Raw genomic sequence first — 14,239 nt, forward strand, 5'->3', positions numbered from 1 at the left:
ATTTCAACATTTGTTTTATTGTTACTGGATTTTTGTTTGTTTTTGTAACATTGGATCAGCTTTAATTATTTTATTGCAGGAAACTGTTGGAAAGTTTTTTCAAGCGGACATAGCAGAAAATGCTTTGGTAAGTAGCTTTTTAATACACTTTGGGTATTTGGTCTCTTGGTTTGATTTTTAGTTCTTTGTTTCTTTATTTTTATTTTCTTTGAGAAGAAAATAATTTTTTTTTTCTGATTATAAATAACAACACGAAAAAGAACTAAATAATTCAGGACCTATAAAGGCAAAAAGGAAAAAAAAAATCACCCTAGTTCCATCACTCAGAGGCATCTTCTGGTGACATTTGGTCTCCACCACATTGGGGATGTTTAACTGTCCCTAATATATGGTTTTATACAAACGCTTATGCTAACATGCTATGTTTTCAAAGACTATCATTCTTTTATATCAGTGAATGACATACACACACTGTCTTTTAAATTGGATATGTAGTATTCCAATATATGAATATTCCATGGTTTATTTAGCTAAATTTATATTGTAGTACAGTTATATTTCTAGTTTCTTAATAACCAACACTGTGATGAACGTAATCATAAAAAAACAACCTTGTGTGTTTTATTTATTTTCTCCCTGGCATTAAATTCCTAGTAATAGAACTTACGGATTCCAGATAGACTTTAGGAAGACTGAATAACCATATTAAATAAAAGTACTCTTTTCTTCTTCTTTTTGGCAACATTGGTCCAGTTGTTTTGTCTTTGTCAATCTGATAGACAGAAAGTGGAATCTTGTTATTTTTATTTGCATTTCTTTGATGTCTGGTGCGACCAAATCACCATTGATATCTTTTGGCTACTGATATTTGACTATTAGTATTTTTTAATTTGTGAATTTTATAATTTTGTGATGTGTCTGTACCTATACTTTATCTACTTTACCCTTGACATGTTTTTATTTTAAATTGTTTTTATTCTAGCTTATTTTTTAGGGATATTAATCTTTAATTATATTGTCATAAATATTTCCCCAAGTGTGTTGTTTACATTATTTATGCTTTTTAGAACTTTTTGATTAGTTTATCATAAAGTATATCAATCTTTTCCTTTATAGTTTCTGCCTTTTAAGTCATGTTTACTTAGGCATTTTCATCAAAGAGTATAAAAATGTTCACCAATATTTTCATCTAGTACTTCTTTTAAAAAATATATATATTTTATTGATTTTCTACAGAGAGGAAGAAAGAGGGATAGAGAGTTAGAAACATCGAGGTGAGAGAAACATCGATCAGCTGCCTCCTACACACTCCCTACTGGGTATGTGCCTGCAACCAAGGTGCATACCTTTGACTGGAATCGAACCTGGGACCTTTGAATCCACAGGCCAATGCTCTATCCATGAGCCAAACTGGCTAGGGCTCATCTAATACTTCTGTGTCTTCAGTTATTCTACTTAAACTTTTAGCTTTCTGAGATTTGTTTCAGTGTGAGATAAGTGTCCTATTTATATTTTGCCAACCAGCTTACCAGTTTTTTTCCTGGTCTTAAATGTAATTTAAGAAATATTTTTTGAGTGCCTTCTTTGTGGCTCCCTTTTTTCCCCCCAGAAGGGATAGAAACTGCCAAGAAATATAACATGACTTAGGTTTAACAAACAGTGATTGTGTTAATAATTAAGATTTTATAAATGTGTTTTTTAACTTCTATTTTTTAACCATTAGAAAAATACCTTAGAAACGGAAATTCCTACTGTCACTGTTTTAGCTGATGAAGAATTCCTTCCTTTCAGAGAAAATACATTTAACCTGGTGGTTAGCAGTTTAAGGTTGGTAATTTATTTGTACTTTTAAAAAATAGGTGTTATAAATAAAATAGATAAGGGAGTATAAATTCTTAATGCTTTTTTTTTTTTTTAGTCAGAAACCTGGTCTTCTTTGTTAAAAACTGTATGATTTCTCTTGTAAAGGATTATGGCTCCCTAATAGAGGTAATATGATATAGTACCTCAATGTTCAAAAACTCACTAGAGGCCTGGTGCATGGATTCATGCATAGGTGGAGTCCCTTGGCTTTTTCTTATTTACCAAAATCTATATATATAAAACCCTAAGTGACTGTCCGACTGTTTGACCAGTAGCTATGACACACAAAGGGACTGTGCCGAAACCGGTTCTTGGATGACTCACCCTGCAATTGGGTTCCCTCCTCTCTGGTTCCAGGTGCATCATTCGAGAACCACAGCTGCCAAGTCACTGCAGTTTGTCAGCTCCTGCATTGAGCATCTGCCCCTGGTGATCATTGTGTGTCATAGTTACTGATCAAACAGTCGGACAGTCACTTAGGCTTTTATATATATAGATTTTGGTAAAAAAGGAAAAGCTAGCGTTTCCTTCTATTTTAATTCTTTGTCTACATAGAAATATAGTCCTCAGGATTACTTTTTCCCCTTTGTTCTTTCTACCATGTCTTTCCACACTTATTACACAAACATGTATTATAAAATATTTATTGGGGGGGAGAAATATATATATATAGAAGGCTAATATGCAAAGTGTCCCCTCGGGAGTTCAACCAGGAGACCAAGAGTTTGATTGCTAGCTATCACACGTGCTGACCACCAGGGGGTGGCAGAGAACGAAGGACAGTCCTGGCCGGCAGCTGGAAGGACCCTATCGGCCCTGATCGCTGACCAGGCCTAGAGACCCTACCCATGCACGCATTTTGTGCACTGGGCCTCTAATAGATTACAATATGCAAGGCAGTGAGCTAGATGCTTTAGGGCACATGTGTCAAACACAAGGCCCTCGGGCCAAATCCGTCCCATCCAGGCCTTGCAATGTGGCCCGCACCGCGCTGTCATCACTGCACTCCGCTGCGTTTCCATCACAATGACAGTTTATGACTGTTCAGTAAACCATTCGGCCCGCAATTTAGGCTGGATTTTAGATTTTGGCCCCTTCTCTGATTGAGTTCGACACCCCTACTTTAGGGGAATGCCAAAATGAATTCAGACAGGGATCCTGTCCTTAAAGAACTTAGTGTCTAATAAAGAAAAGAAAATATTCTAGTCAGATTTTCTTTCAAAGATTCAACATGCTCAATACAACCCTTTTGATAGCTGTTTTTCAAATGGGTGGACAGTCATCAGTTTGCTCATTACTTTGCCAGTGTTAGCACTAGAAAACCTGTGTCCCTGAACACTCCTCAGTCCCAGGCAAACTGGGAGAGTTGGTCACCTTTGCTGTTTCCTTTCCTTTCCTTCTTTCCTTCCTTCCTTCCTTCCTTCCTTCCTTCCTTCCTTCCTTCCTTCCTTCCTTCCTTCCTTCCTTCCTTTTTTCCTTCCTTTCTTTTCTTCCTTCCTTCTTTCCTTCCTTTTATTTCAAATATATGTTTATCACTTTCAGAGAGGAAAGGAGAGAGAGAGAAAGAGAAACATCAATGATGAGAGAGAATCATTAATCTACCACCTCCTGCATGTTCCCTACTGGGTTTAAGCTCACAACATGGGCATGTGCCCTGACCTTCTAGTTCATAGGTCCACAGTCAAGAACTGAGCCACACTGGTTGGGCACCTCTGCTGTTTTCTTCATTGAGTTTGTAACTTCTTCCCTGTTTGTTGAGGTGTTCTTAGCAAACTTAGAAAAGTATTCAGAATCTGTCATGAAATGAAATCATTTCAGAAGCTTGGTCTAAGACAGGTGTGGTTAACCTTTTTTCTGCAAGACACATTGTTTCCACATCTTGACTGTTGTGAATAATGCTGCACTGAACATGGACGTGCAGGTATCTCTTTGAAATAAAAAGTGTTTTCATTTTCTTCAGATATATACCTAGAATTTCTTTGAGTTTTATGGTAGTTCAATTTTTAATTTTTTTTGAGGAGCCTCCTATTGCATGGTGGCTGTACCAGTTTACATTCCCACCAATAGTGTACAAGGGTTCCCTTCACTCCACATTTTTGCCAGCATTTGTTGTTTCTTGTGTTTTTTTCCCATAATAGTTATGCTAATAGATATAAGGTGTTGATAACTCAAATGACATGCATTTCCCTAATGATTAGTGATGTTGAGCATATTTTCATATACCTGTTGATCATTTGTATGTCTTATTTGAAAAATTTACTTTTACTTTATTCAGCGAAGAATAATTGCACATAAAATCATATCGACAAAGTGAAACGCTATCACATTTTCTAGTCTGACAGAAGGAAAGTTTTTCCCTGAGCATATTTTTAAAAACCTGTATCAGATCAGTCAGTGAATTTTGATATGCAATTTTAAACTTAAAATTAAGTCCTTTTTTTGGTTTGTCCTTATATTAGTGATTCTTATGCTAATTAATTACATGAATTAAGCTAGAAAAAATAACGTGTTTTCATTCTTTAGTTTGCACTGGGTGAATGACCTTCCTAGAGCACTTGAACAGGTAAGAAATTTAATGTTGATTCCAGTAGCATATGTTATTATATTTATTATTAGAAACTTATAGATGTTTTTGTTTTCACATGGAAACTTATAGATGTTTTCCATTTATACATCTGACAATTGGAAATTGAAGCAAATCAATTAAGTATTTATTACACATTCTGTGGGCTGGATATGCTTGGTGCCCTTTGACATATTAAGTACATTGGGTGATTTCCCCCCAACCCTGCCAATTCAAAAAATCTAGTATGAAGATATTTAAATATTTATGAAGACTCTGGTAACTTGTACAAGGTAATATTGATATTATTAATACAAGACTTTTCTGATTTTTTTTTCTCCTTAATTGCCTATAAATTTTTTTGTGAGTACTAATTTATTTATATTTGTCTCTTCCTCATGCCTTTACTTAGAGAGTTCTCACTAGATGTTGGTTGGCTCGTATTTATCAGCGAATAGCTGAGTGGTAGGTAAAAGGCAGATCACTCTGCTTGGTTCTGCCAAGAAAGCTTCAAGAGGAAGGGATTACTTGAACAGGGCCTCAGAGGATAGGTTAGGTTTGGAGTGGGAAGACATTCCAGAAAGGCAGAATCAGGATAGGTGCGAGGTACAATAGCCAGGAGCATGAAAGGACCAAGAGGAAGCCTCTTTGGAGGATTAGCTTGGAGATGAAGTATACTGGGACCAGATTTGGGAGGACTTGGTGACAATAAGGAATTTGCAGTTTATTCTTTAGGCAGTTCAGAGTCACTGGAGACTTTTGAAGAGTAAGGTGACATGATTAAACAACTGGATGGCAGGATAATAATTACCATATGTGAAGCACATACCATTACAATCACATTGTTCAATCAATGTGTTAAATAACTGTGCAAGATGTCTTCCTTCTGTTGATTAGAAAGCTGTTGCCAAAAGTTGGTTCAATTGAAGTGAGATTGTTTCAGTGTTCCTCCTGAGATAAACTAAACCTAGGTGGGAATGATAGGAGTGAAAAAAAAGAGAGAGTTATTTAGGACTCTGCAAAGGAAGAATCCATGGTTTAGTGCAGCGTTTTTCAACTGCTGTTCCGCGGCACACTAGTGTGCCGCGAGATGTTGCCTGGTGTGCCGTAGGTGCAGACAAGACAAGAATTTTATAATTTTTCACTATTTTGTTTACTTAATATTTCATAATAAAGTAATTATAAAATACTTTCTTTGTGTTTATTTGATTCCTATTCAAGAGAATTACTTTATATTAATATATAGTCAATATAGGCACAGAGTTAAATTTTTTAACATTTTCTAATGGTGGTGTGCCTCGTGATTTTTTTCATGAAACAAGTGTGCCTTTGCCCAAAAAAGGTTGAAAAACACTGGTTTAGTGGCTGGTTAGATCTGAAGATCAAAAAGAGGGAGGAGTTGAAGTTCTGAGTCTGGATACTTGGGAGAATAATGAGTAAAAGTAAAGGGGAAAATTATAGTGATCAGATAAAGGGAATAGAAGATGATAATTAACAGAAATGTGGCAATTGTAAAAGGGAGGGCTTAAGAACCAATATGTGTTGGATGTGCAGGGGAATGAGTTTGCCAGGAGACAAATGTAAATGGCATAGTAAGTTGAAGATGAATTTAGAGTTCTAAGAAGATGTACAAGCTAAACATAAGGTTTGGAAAATAATCATTGTGAAATCCATGGGAATTGATAAGCCCTCTGAGGTAGAGAGAAGCTGCAGAAGCTGAGGACTAAATGTTAGATACTTGTTATGTTAGAGTCTGGTGACTGGAGAAGGAAGGGAAGAAGGGAAGAAACCAAGGATTTTGCAGTTTGCTTATTACTAGTAGTGTATTATAAATGCTTCATGTTTTATAATATTTTGTAATATAAAATATATAATTAAATAATATTTTTAATATAAATTCAAGATGGATACTCTGAGTAGAAGAGCCTGCTGTGATTTGGGTCCTGGTTCACTTCAGATGTTCCTCATTGTAGAGAATAGCCAGTTAAAGCGAGTTACAGATTGTAGGTCTAAGAGGGTCATGAGTAAACATTGGTGATTCTGGAATTCCTTCTAACCACTACTTTGCTTAAGTTACCAATTAAAGTGTTTTTGTTCTCAAGCTAGAAAGAAAATTAGCTACTTCTCCTGAAGGAAAGCTAATGTGTTTCCAGGTTAATGTTGAGAATCATAATGGTTTCTTTATAAGTTAGCTTTTTCTGCATATCAAGCCACCGCAGCTTAGTGATTTAAAACAATTTATGTAGCTTATGATTTTTGTGGGTTGGGAATTTGGGCTAGACTTAGGAACTTCTTCTGCTTCTGATGTGGCTCACCCATGTGGTTGTGATCCGTGACTAGATTGTTTTGGATCTTGCTGGTCAAGAATGGGATGCCTGGCTTACCTCTGCTCCTCATGTCCCTCATCTTTCACCAGGCTAGCTTGTTCACCACATGCTAGCCACACAGGCTCCAAGAAAGGAGATAGAAGTGTGCAAGGCCATTTGAGACCTCAGTTTGATACTTACACACTGTCACTTGCCCTTGCTTTGCCCAAAGCAGGTCGCAGGCCAGCCCAGTTCAAGGAGGGGGGAAGTAGACTCCATCTCAGAATGGCATTTCAGAGGACACAGACACAGAGGGAATTGTGACTTTTGCAATCTTCTAGACTATATATATTTTTTCTTTTGCTATTTGCCTGAATATAAAAATAAGTTTTCTATTAGTAAAAAATTTGAAAGCATATAACATTTTACAGATACTAATACTATTAATATATGTATTGTCTATCTTTACAACAATGTTAAGTATAATGCCTTTCTGATAGTTGTTGACTTAGGTGTTATTTATTAAATTATCTGATCATTAATTTGACAAAATAAAAATATAATCACAAGATATTGATTTAGACACCATATATTTATTCTTTTACCATTTTTATATATAACATTTTGAAAAGTTTTGTTGTCTTGTATTTATTACAGATTCATTATGTTTTAAAACCAGATGGAGTTTTTATTGGCGCAATGTTTGGAGGCGACACCCTCTATGAACTTCGATGTTCATTACAGTTAGCAGAAACGGAAAGGGAAGGAGGATTTTCCCCACACATTTCTCCTTTCACTGCTGTCAATGACCTAGGACATCTGCTCGGGAGAGCTGGCTTTAATACACTGACTGTGGTAACTATCAGGAGTCTCGAATAACCCAATAATCACACCGTTCAGTAACAGCTTCTCATTTTAAAGGTAGACAACTGTAGGTATTAACAGCATTATGGGAAGGTTTTAGCACTTAATCTATCACTCTCTTTTTTTTTTGTTTTTTTTTGTTTTGTTTTGTTTTGTTTTTGTTTATCTTAGCTATTTTTTTAAAATTAAATTATTATCTATGTACATATCTTACTATTGCCCTCTCCCTCCCATACATACCCTCCCTCCCCAGAGTTTTGTGTTCATTGGTTGTACTTATATGCATGTTTGATCTCTTATTCTTTTGTTTTCTTAATCCTCATCCAAGGATATGTTTGGTTGGTTGTTTGTCTTAAAATTGATTTTAGAGAGAGAGAGGAAGGGGGAGAGAAAGAAGCCATTGATAGGTTTCCTTCTGAATGTGTCCTGACCAGGGATTGAACTAGCAACCTTGGAATCTGCCCTAAATGGGAATTGAATGCAGTATTTTGGTGTACAGGATGGTCCTCCAGTCAACTGAGCCACTCAGCCAAGGCTCTCTTTCTCTCTTTTTAAATTTAGTGTATATAAACACATCTTGATTGATACAAGATAGGAATGTAAATGTTTAATATTTGTTATCTGAATAGTAGCTCAAAAACTATGTACCTCAGTTAATAAGGAGGTTATTTTCTTTAAAAAACAAAAACAAAAAACACCTTTATTGTTGCAAGTATTATATAGGTCCTCCTTTTTCCTCCATTAACCTCTTCTAGCCTGCTGCCTCCCTCCCCTGCCCCTGGCCCTCACCACCCCATTATCTGTGTCCACGGGTTATGAGTTTTTAGATGCATACAAGTTCATTGATTGATCTCTTCCCATCCACCCACTTCTGCCTTCCCTCTGAGGTTATGTTATATGCATGAATACAAGTCCTTTGGTTAATTTCTTACCCCTCTCCCCACCTTCCCTCTGAAGTTAGACAATCTGTTCGATGCTTCTATGTCTCTGGGTCTGTTTTTGATCATCGGTTTATTTGGTTCATTAAGGAGACTATTTTCTAAGACATAGTACTGCTCTATAGAATCTTCAAATGCAGAGGTTGGTGTAATGTGAGCGTTAAAGCATTCCAGTGATAGGTGCCGGGGCTGACCAGCAGACCCTAGTGATGGATGAATGGTTACTCTGACACAGGATTGCTGTGAAAGACAGGGCTAAGGGACTGCCTGGCTATAGGACAGACAGCCTCTGCCTTTTCAGAGATAAACTTTTTTTAAAAAAATATATTTTTATTGATTTCAGAGAGGAAGGGAGAGAGAGAGAAGCATCTATTCTCTCTGATCGGCTGCCTCCTGCTTACCCCACACTGGAGATCGAGCCCACTACCAGTAGCATGTGCCCTAATGGGGAATCGAACCCCGGACCCTTCAGTCCTCAGGCCGATGCTCTATTCACTGAGCCAAACCGGTTTTGGCTTCACAGATAAACTTTTGAGATAAAGTTTATCTTTTAGATACACTCCATAGGATAAGTAATCTTAGAGGACATATATGTCTGCAGTGTTCTTTATGCAAGGACACCTAAAAATTCAACATAATGATTCTGGTAAACAGCAAGGGTCCGTTGGAAAGGTCAAGGAACAATTAGGGGTGGCAGCCTTCTGCCAACTTCCCTTTTCGGAATTTCCATTTTACAGACTTCCAACCAAGTCTCCTGTGCTTGCTTCCATACAGATAGGAAAAGAGGTTGTACAGGAATTTACAGCACTACCTCCACTTCCAGATCCTTAGTTGAAATAGTGCCATATGAGGCAGCCATGACATAATGTGCACAAGGCCTAGGGTTAGATCAGGATTAGGAAAAGTAGGATGGGGGATGTACTTCATTAGGGCTGAAGAGATCTGGAAAGCAGACCCACAGGCTATCAGGGCAGAAGAAACATGGAATCAGCATGGTACATTGTTGTCTGACAGGTGTCATTTTGGATCCTTACCTTATCCCTTTACTAGCTAAAGACATTTAGGGAATTTACTTTACCTCTCTGAGCATTATTTTTTCTTTTTATTTTTTTAATGCGAATGTTACTCACCTTAGATGGCTGTTAGAATTAAATAAGATAAAGGGTGTGAAGTGCCTGTATTTCAGTAGGGGCTCAATAAATAGTAGCTTCTGCCTTCCTCTTTCCCCCTCATCTTCCCCTAGCACTTTTCAGACTAAGGCTTTCCAACAGGGGTTCATGTGTAAGGAAAAAGATTACCCCCTTCCAAATCCTTTCAATAGCAGAGTAATTCTGAAAAATGCCATTACTGCCTTCAGAGATTGGTTGAGTAGACTTTCCATCATTTTCCAAACCCTTCAAGGCCTAGAAATATCTCTAAACCTAATTAGATGAAATAGGTCTTGAAGAAAAGCTCTTCATTACATAATTAGGATGATAGTCTGTCTTAAAACCATCTGTTTAAGGTGATTTAATGTGAATATATTTCATAAAATCAGGCAACCAAAAATGAATTGTCATATCCGTCCTTGTTTTGAAAGAAAGGAGGGGCATAGACCAGGGTCTCTGATGGTGGAAAGAGGCTTTCAGGGAAGGAAGAGGCAGTAGGCTAGGAACTAATACCAACCCTTAAGATTTCACAGTTCAGTCTTTTGTAAACTCTTAAATGGCATGAGCCAATAGAAACTGCATTCTGACATGGTGGGCAGCTAAAAATGAAAAACTGCTTCATGTGAGGGTTCTGGTTTATAATTAAAGCAAACACTCTCAATGTAGGCAATTAATTGTACATTGAGGAATCACTATATAATTTTAATGCATTTTTAATTATATAAGTACAAATATATTGGTTGTAAACATTGTACTCTACAGATAAAGTGAAAGTCTGTCATTTTCCTCTTAGTCCCCCAAATTTTAGTTCTCTCCTGAGATCAACACTTCTCAAAAAATTTGGTCTCATGATCCCTCTACACACTTATTGTGTGAGCCACATACTGCATGGTTCAGGGTTCAGGATCTGGAGAAGGGCCGCGCACAAATGACAGAGATGAGACAAAAAATAATAATTTGGAAATATTGGGGGCCAGGCGAGAAGCCCAATGCAAGGGGAAGGACTTCCACTGGTGCCCAGGCCTTGCCAACGTTTTATTCAATTTTGGATACTCATACAGCCCTTAGTCGGGCAGACAATTCTGGTAACAGACAGACTATCTTAAAGGTCAGTAAATATTAGAAAGATTTACTCTGGGACTATTTGGCCAGGTAATTGCTTGAGCCACCATTGTCTGGACTAAACAATTGGTGTATAGCCTTGGCCCTTGCCAGGGCTCAAGGTTCACCAGCGTTCCAAGCTTTTTGTTGACACTTTTCTGATAGTGAAGAAAATGGGTGGCTTCCTACACTTATAATTATTAAGGATCTTAAAGGGTTTTTGTTTATGTGGGTTAGAGCTATCAATATTAGCTTATTGGAAATTAAAACTGAATTTTAGTAATTATTCATTTAAAACTAACAATAATATACCAATTATATGATAATATCTATTTTTTTATGAGAAAGACCTGTATTTTCCAGAAGTAAAAAAAAAAAATTTTTTGAGTGAAAAGAATGTCATTGCTTTGCAGTTTTGCATATTTCTTTAATGATGGCATAATAAAAGCTAGAGTCTCATGTCTGCTCTGCATTTACATCAATTGCAATATCACATCAGGTAACTTCTGAAAAATCCTATTGTATTCTTAGAGAATGGAAGATGAAAAAGGCAGATAGCATTTTAGTATTATTATGAAAATAGTTTGACTTCCTGAAGCATCAAAAGGGCATCCAAATCACATTTGAGATCTAGAAGTAGCTATTGTCATCAGTTTTGTGTGTAATGTTCCAGATTTTTAAAAATAACAAATACTCTACCATACTATATATAGTCATGTATGCAAATATATGTATATATTTCTGAAACTTATTTTTCATTCTTAATGGAATATTTTAAATTGTTTCCCAAATCAATGTGAATATATTTCCCCCAACTTCTATGTATTGTTCTCTAATATGACTATATCGAAGTTTTTTTTAACTACTAGAGGCCTGATGCACGAAATTCGTGCAAGAGTAGGCCATCCTTCCCCCAGCTGCCAGCGCTGGCCTCCCTCTGGCACCCGGGACCTTGGCTTCCCTTGCAGCCCTGGTTTCATCCGGAAGGACGTCTGATCTAATTAGCATATTACACTTTTATTTTAACAGATTTTCATAATGAACAGCATTTAGGTTTGTTTCAGTTTTTTGTTGTTGATTCTTTTGAAACAATTCTGAAATGACTATCACAGTATTGTGTTTTTTTTATTTATTCAATATTATGACAAACATTTATTGAGTACTTTCTGTGTGCCAGGCACTATTTCAGGTACTTTGGATGTAGCAGTAAAAAAACAAAAATCCCTGCTTGGTTTTCTTGGGTTTATAGGTGGAAACTTTTGGTGCATCCCTCTGTGGGCTGTGTGCACAGTCTTGTTGTAGTTAAGCCTTGATTGTTGTTGGCATCACTAGGAGGAATTAACCTCCAGGCCAATTGGCTGTGAGGATCAGCTGTGTCTACAGTGGGAGAACTCTGTGCTGGAGACACCCTTATGAGCCAAGACTTGCTTCAGTGGGGCTTTGGTGCTCACTGAGTCTGCCCCCTGAGTCTGTCCCTTATGGATCTGAGGAGTTGTAATTTGGATGGTACCAGTCTGATTCCTGGGTGCACTGGCTTTTGGATCTCCAAGGAGGTGCTAATTTATCCTCTGCCTGAGGCCACCCAGCAGGAGCTATGGAGATATCTGCATATTCCTCTTCTTTGTTTGGGTTTTGGAGGTGCCCAGATGAGGTCCAGCTGTGAAGCAATGCAAGCTGCTGTGGCTGCCTTGGGCCTTCTTTTGTATATTCTGGGTCTCTCTGACTCAGCTGCGGTTTGTTAGGTAAGTTTAGATTTCAAAGGACCAAGCAAAAGCCTCTGCACACAGCTTGTATGGGGCGGAGTCTCACTGGGGAGCAAACAGCAATGGCTTCTTGTCAACCTTGCATTAAGAGACCCCTGGGTCTCAGTGTCCCTTAGTAATCACTGCAAGCACCTCTGAAAGAAGGCCACCCTTAAGTTCTGCCCACTGCCAGACAGTCCATTTTCTACCCGTTGAGTCTGGGTCTCCAGAGTTTCGTCTGAAACTGGAGTTCAGAGCAGTTGGGAGCTTGTATCTCCCTCTGGATTGAAAAAGCCAGCTGCATACTCAGTGCCCAGCCCTCTCTGTGCACATGCCTCCGTACCTCTGCACTTTATTTCCTCAGCTCCTGTGAGTCTCAGTGTGTTTTTCTCTTCCCTTCTACTTGTAGAAAATCCACTTAGCCAGCCTTCCTGTGGTTCTGGATGATGTCCGTTTTGTCTTTTAGTTGTAGTTTTGAAGTTGTGCGAGACAGCAAGTTCAGTTGTTTATCTATGCCACCATCTTGGTTTTCTCTTCTCCAAACATGAACTGAATAACTTAAATATTAATATAATACAAAAATATTGGTGTAGAATCTTATTTATAGTTTCCAAAATTAGAGAATTGCTGATTTAATAATAAATTTATAAATTTGTTCCTTGAGACATATACACTGTCTCTAAAGTGCTGTATTAACATTGCACTCTAATTCATTTTCTAAAAACCCATCCAAAAAAGCTTTTATCTAATCAATTATAGGGGTTTATGTTGCATACAGCATTAGATATATTGCTTTTATACTGCTGTAGTTTCCTATTTTTAAGTGAAATCAAGTTAAATTAAAGCCAAATAGTTATATTTACATTTATATGACCCTCTTAGTGAATTATTTTCAGAGTCATTTGGCATTCTAAATAAAGCTTATTTCCTTTTATGACCAAATGCCAGACTAGTATATTAGGAGAAAATGCAGGTGGTCCATCTTTATTTCAGTAAGACCTTTGACAAAGCTATTGTGGTCCTCTGATTGAAATGAAGTCAGTGCTTTTAGATTTATTTCACTGAAGAATGGTTTTCAAAGGATATTGCTTAATGGCTGCATATCAGCTTGGAAGAAATTTTGTTTTTAATTTTAGGATCTCTTTTTAAAAATAGTTTCTTAATGTAAAAAAAATATGTAGAAGACATGAATTACCCAAGGACTGTCTTGTTAAAAAGTTCACACACAAACTGATTTACGCATTTTTTTAATTAAAAAAAATATATATTTTATTGATTTTGTACAGAGAGGAAGGGAGAGGGATAGAGAGTTAGAAACATCGATGAGAGAGAGTCATCGATCAGCTGCCTCTTGAATACCCCCTACTGGGGATATGCCGGCAACCAAGGTACATGCCCTTGACCAGAATTGAACCCGGGACCTTTCAGTCCCCAAGCCGACACTCTATCCATTGAGCCATACCGGTTTCAGCTTTAATTTTTTTTAAAAGTAAACCCTGGTTGCTCAGTTAGTTGGAGCATCATCCTGTACACCAAAAGATTTAATTCTTGGTCAGAACACTTACCTAGGTTGCTGGTTCAGTCCCCAGTTGGGGATCGTGTGGGAGGCAATTGGTCTATTTTTTCTCTCACATGATGTTTCTCTCTCCCTTCCTTCCTTTCTCTCTCTAAAATCATTAATAAAAAAAATACCCTCAGGTGAGGATTAAAAAGA

At 37.3% G+C, this 14,239-nt stretch overlaps 1 protein-coding gene across 13 annotated transcripts in view; it reads left to right on the forward strand.

Annotated features, from left to right (window-relative positions):
- The window catches only part of NDUFAF5 (NADH:ubiquinone oxidoreductase complex assembly factor 5), a 30,879-nt gene that overhangs the window by 9,374 nt on the left and 7,266 nt on the right, over nucleotides 1–14,239 (forward strand). For 5 of the 13 annotated variants that reach the window (XM_036418197.2, XM_036418196.2, XM_036418199.2 and 2 more), the window contains 4 exons: nucleotides 80–127; nucleotides 1,724–1,827; nucleotides 4,387–4,426; nucleotides 7,390–7,587. In XM_036418197.2, the coding sequence (XP_036274090.1) occupies nucleotides 80–127; nucleotides 1,724–1,827; nucleotides 4,387–4,426; nucleotides 7,390–7,587 (390 nt within the window). The remainder of the gene's footprint in view (nucleotides 1–79; nucleotides 128–1,723; nucleotides 1,828–4,386; nucleotides 4,427–7,389; nucleotides 7,588–14,239) is intronic. The other 8 variants (XM_036418201.2, XM_036418200.2, XM_036418204.2 and 5 more) reach the window with 7 other exon arrangements.

This window comes from Pipistrellus kuhlii, unplaced genomic scaffold, assembly GCF_014108245.1.
Source record: "Pipistrellus kuhlii isolate mPipKuh1 unplaced genomic scaffold, mPipKuh1.p scaffold_m20_p_6, whole genome shotgun sequence".
Taxonomy (NCBI): domain Eukaryota; kingdom Metazoa; phylum Chordata; class Mammalia; order Chiroptera; family Vespertilionidae; genus Pipistrellus; species Pipistrellus kuhlii.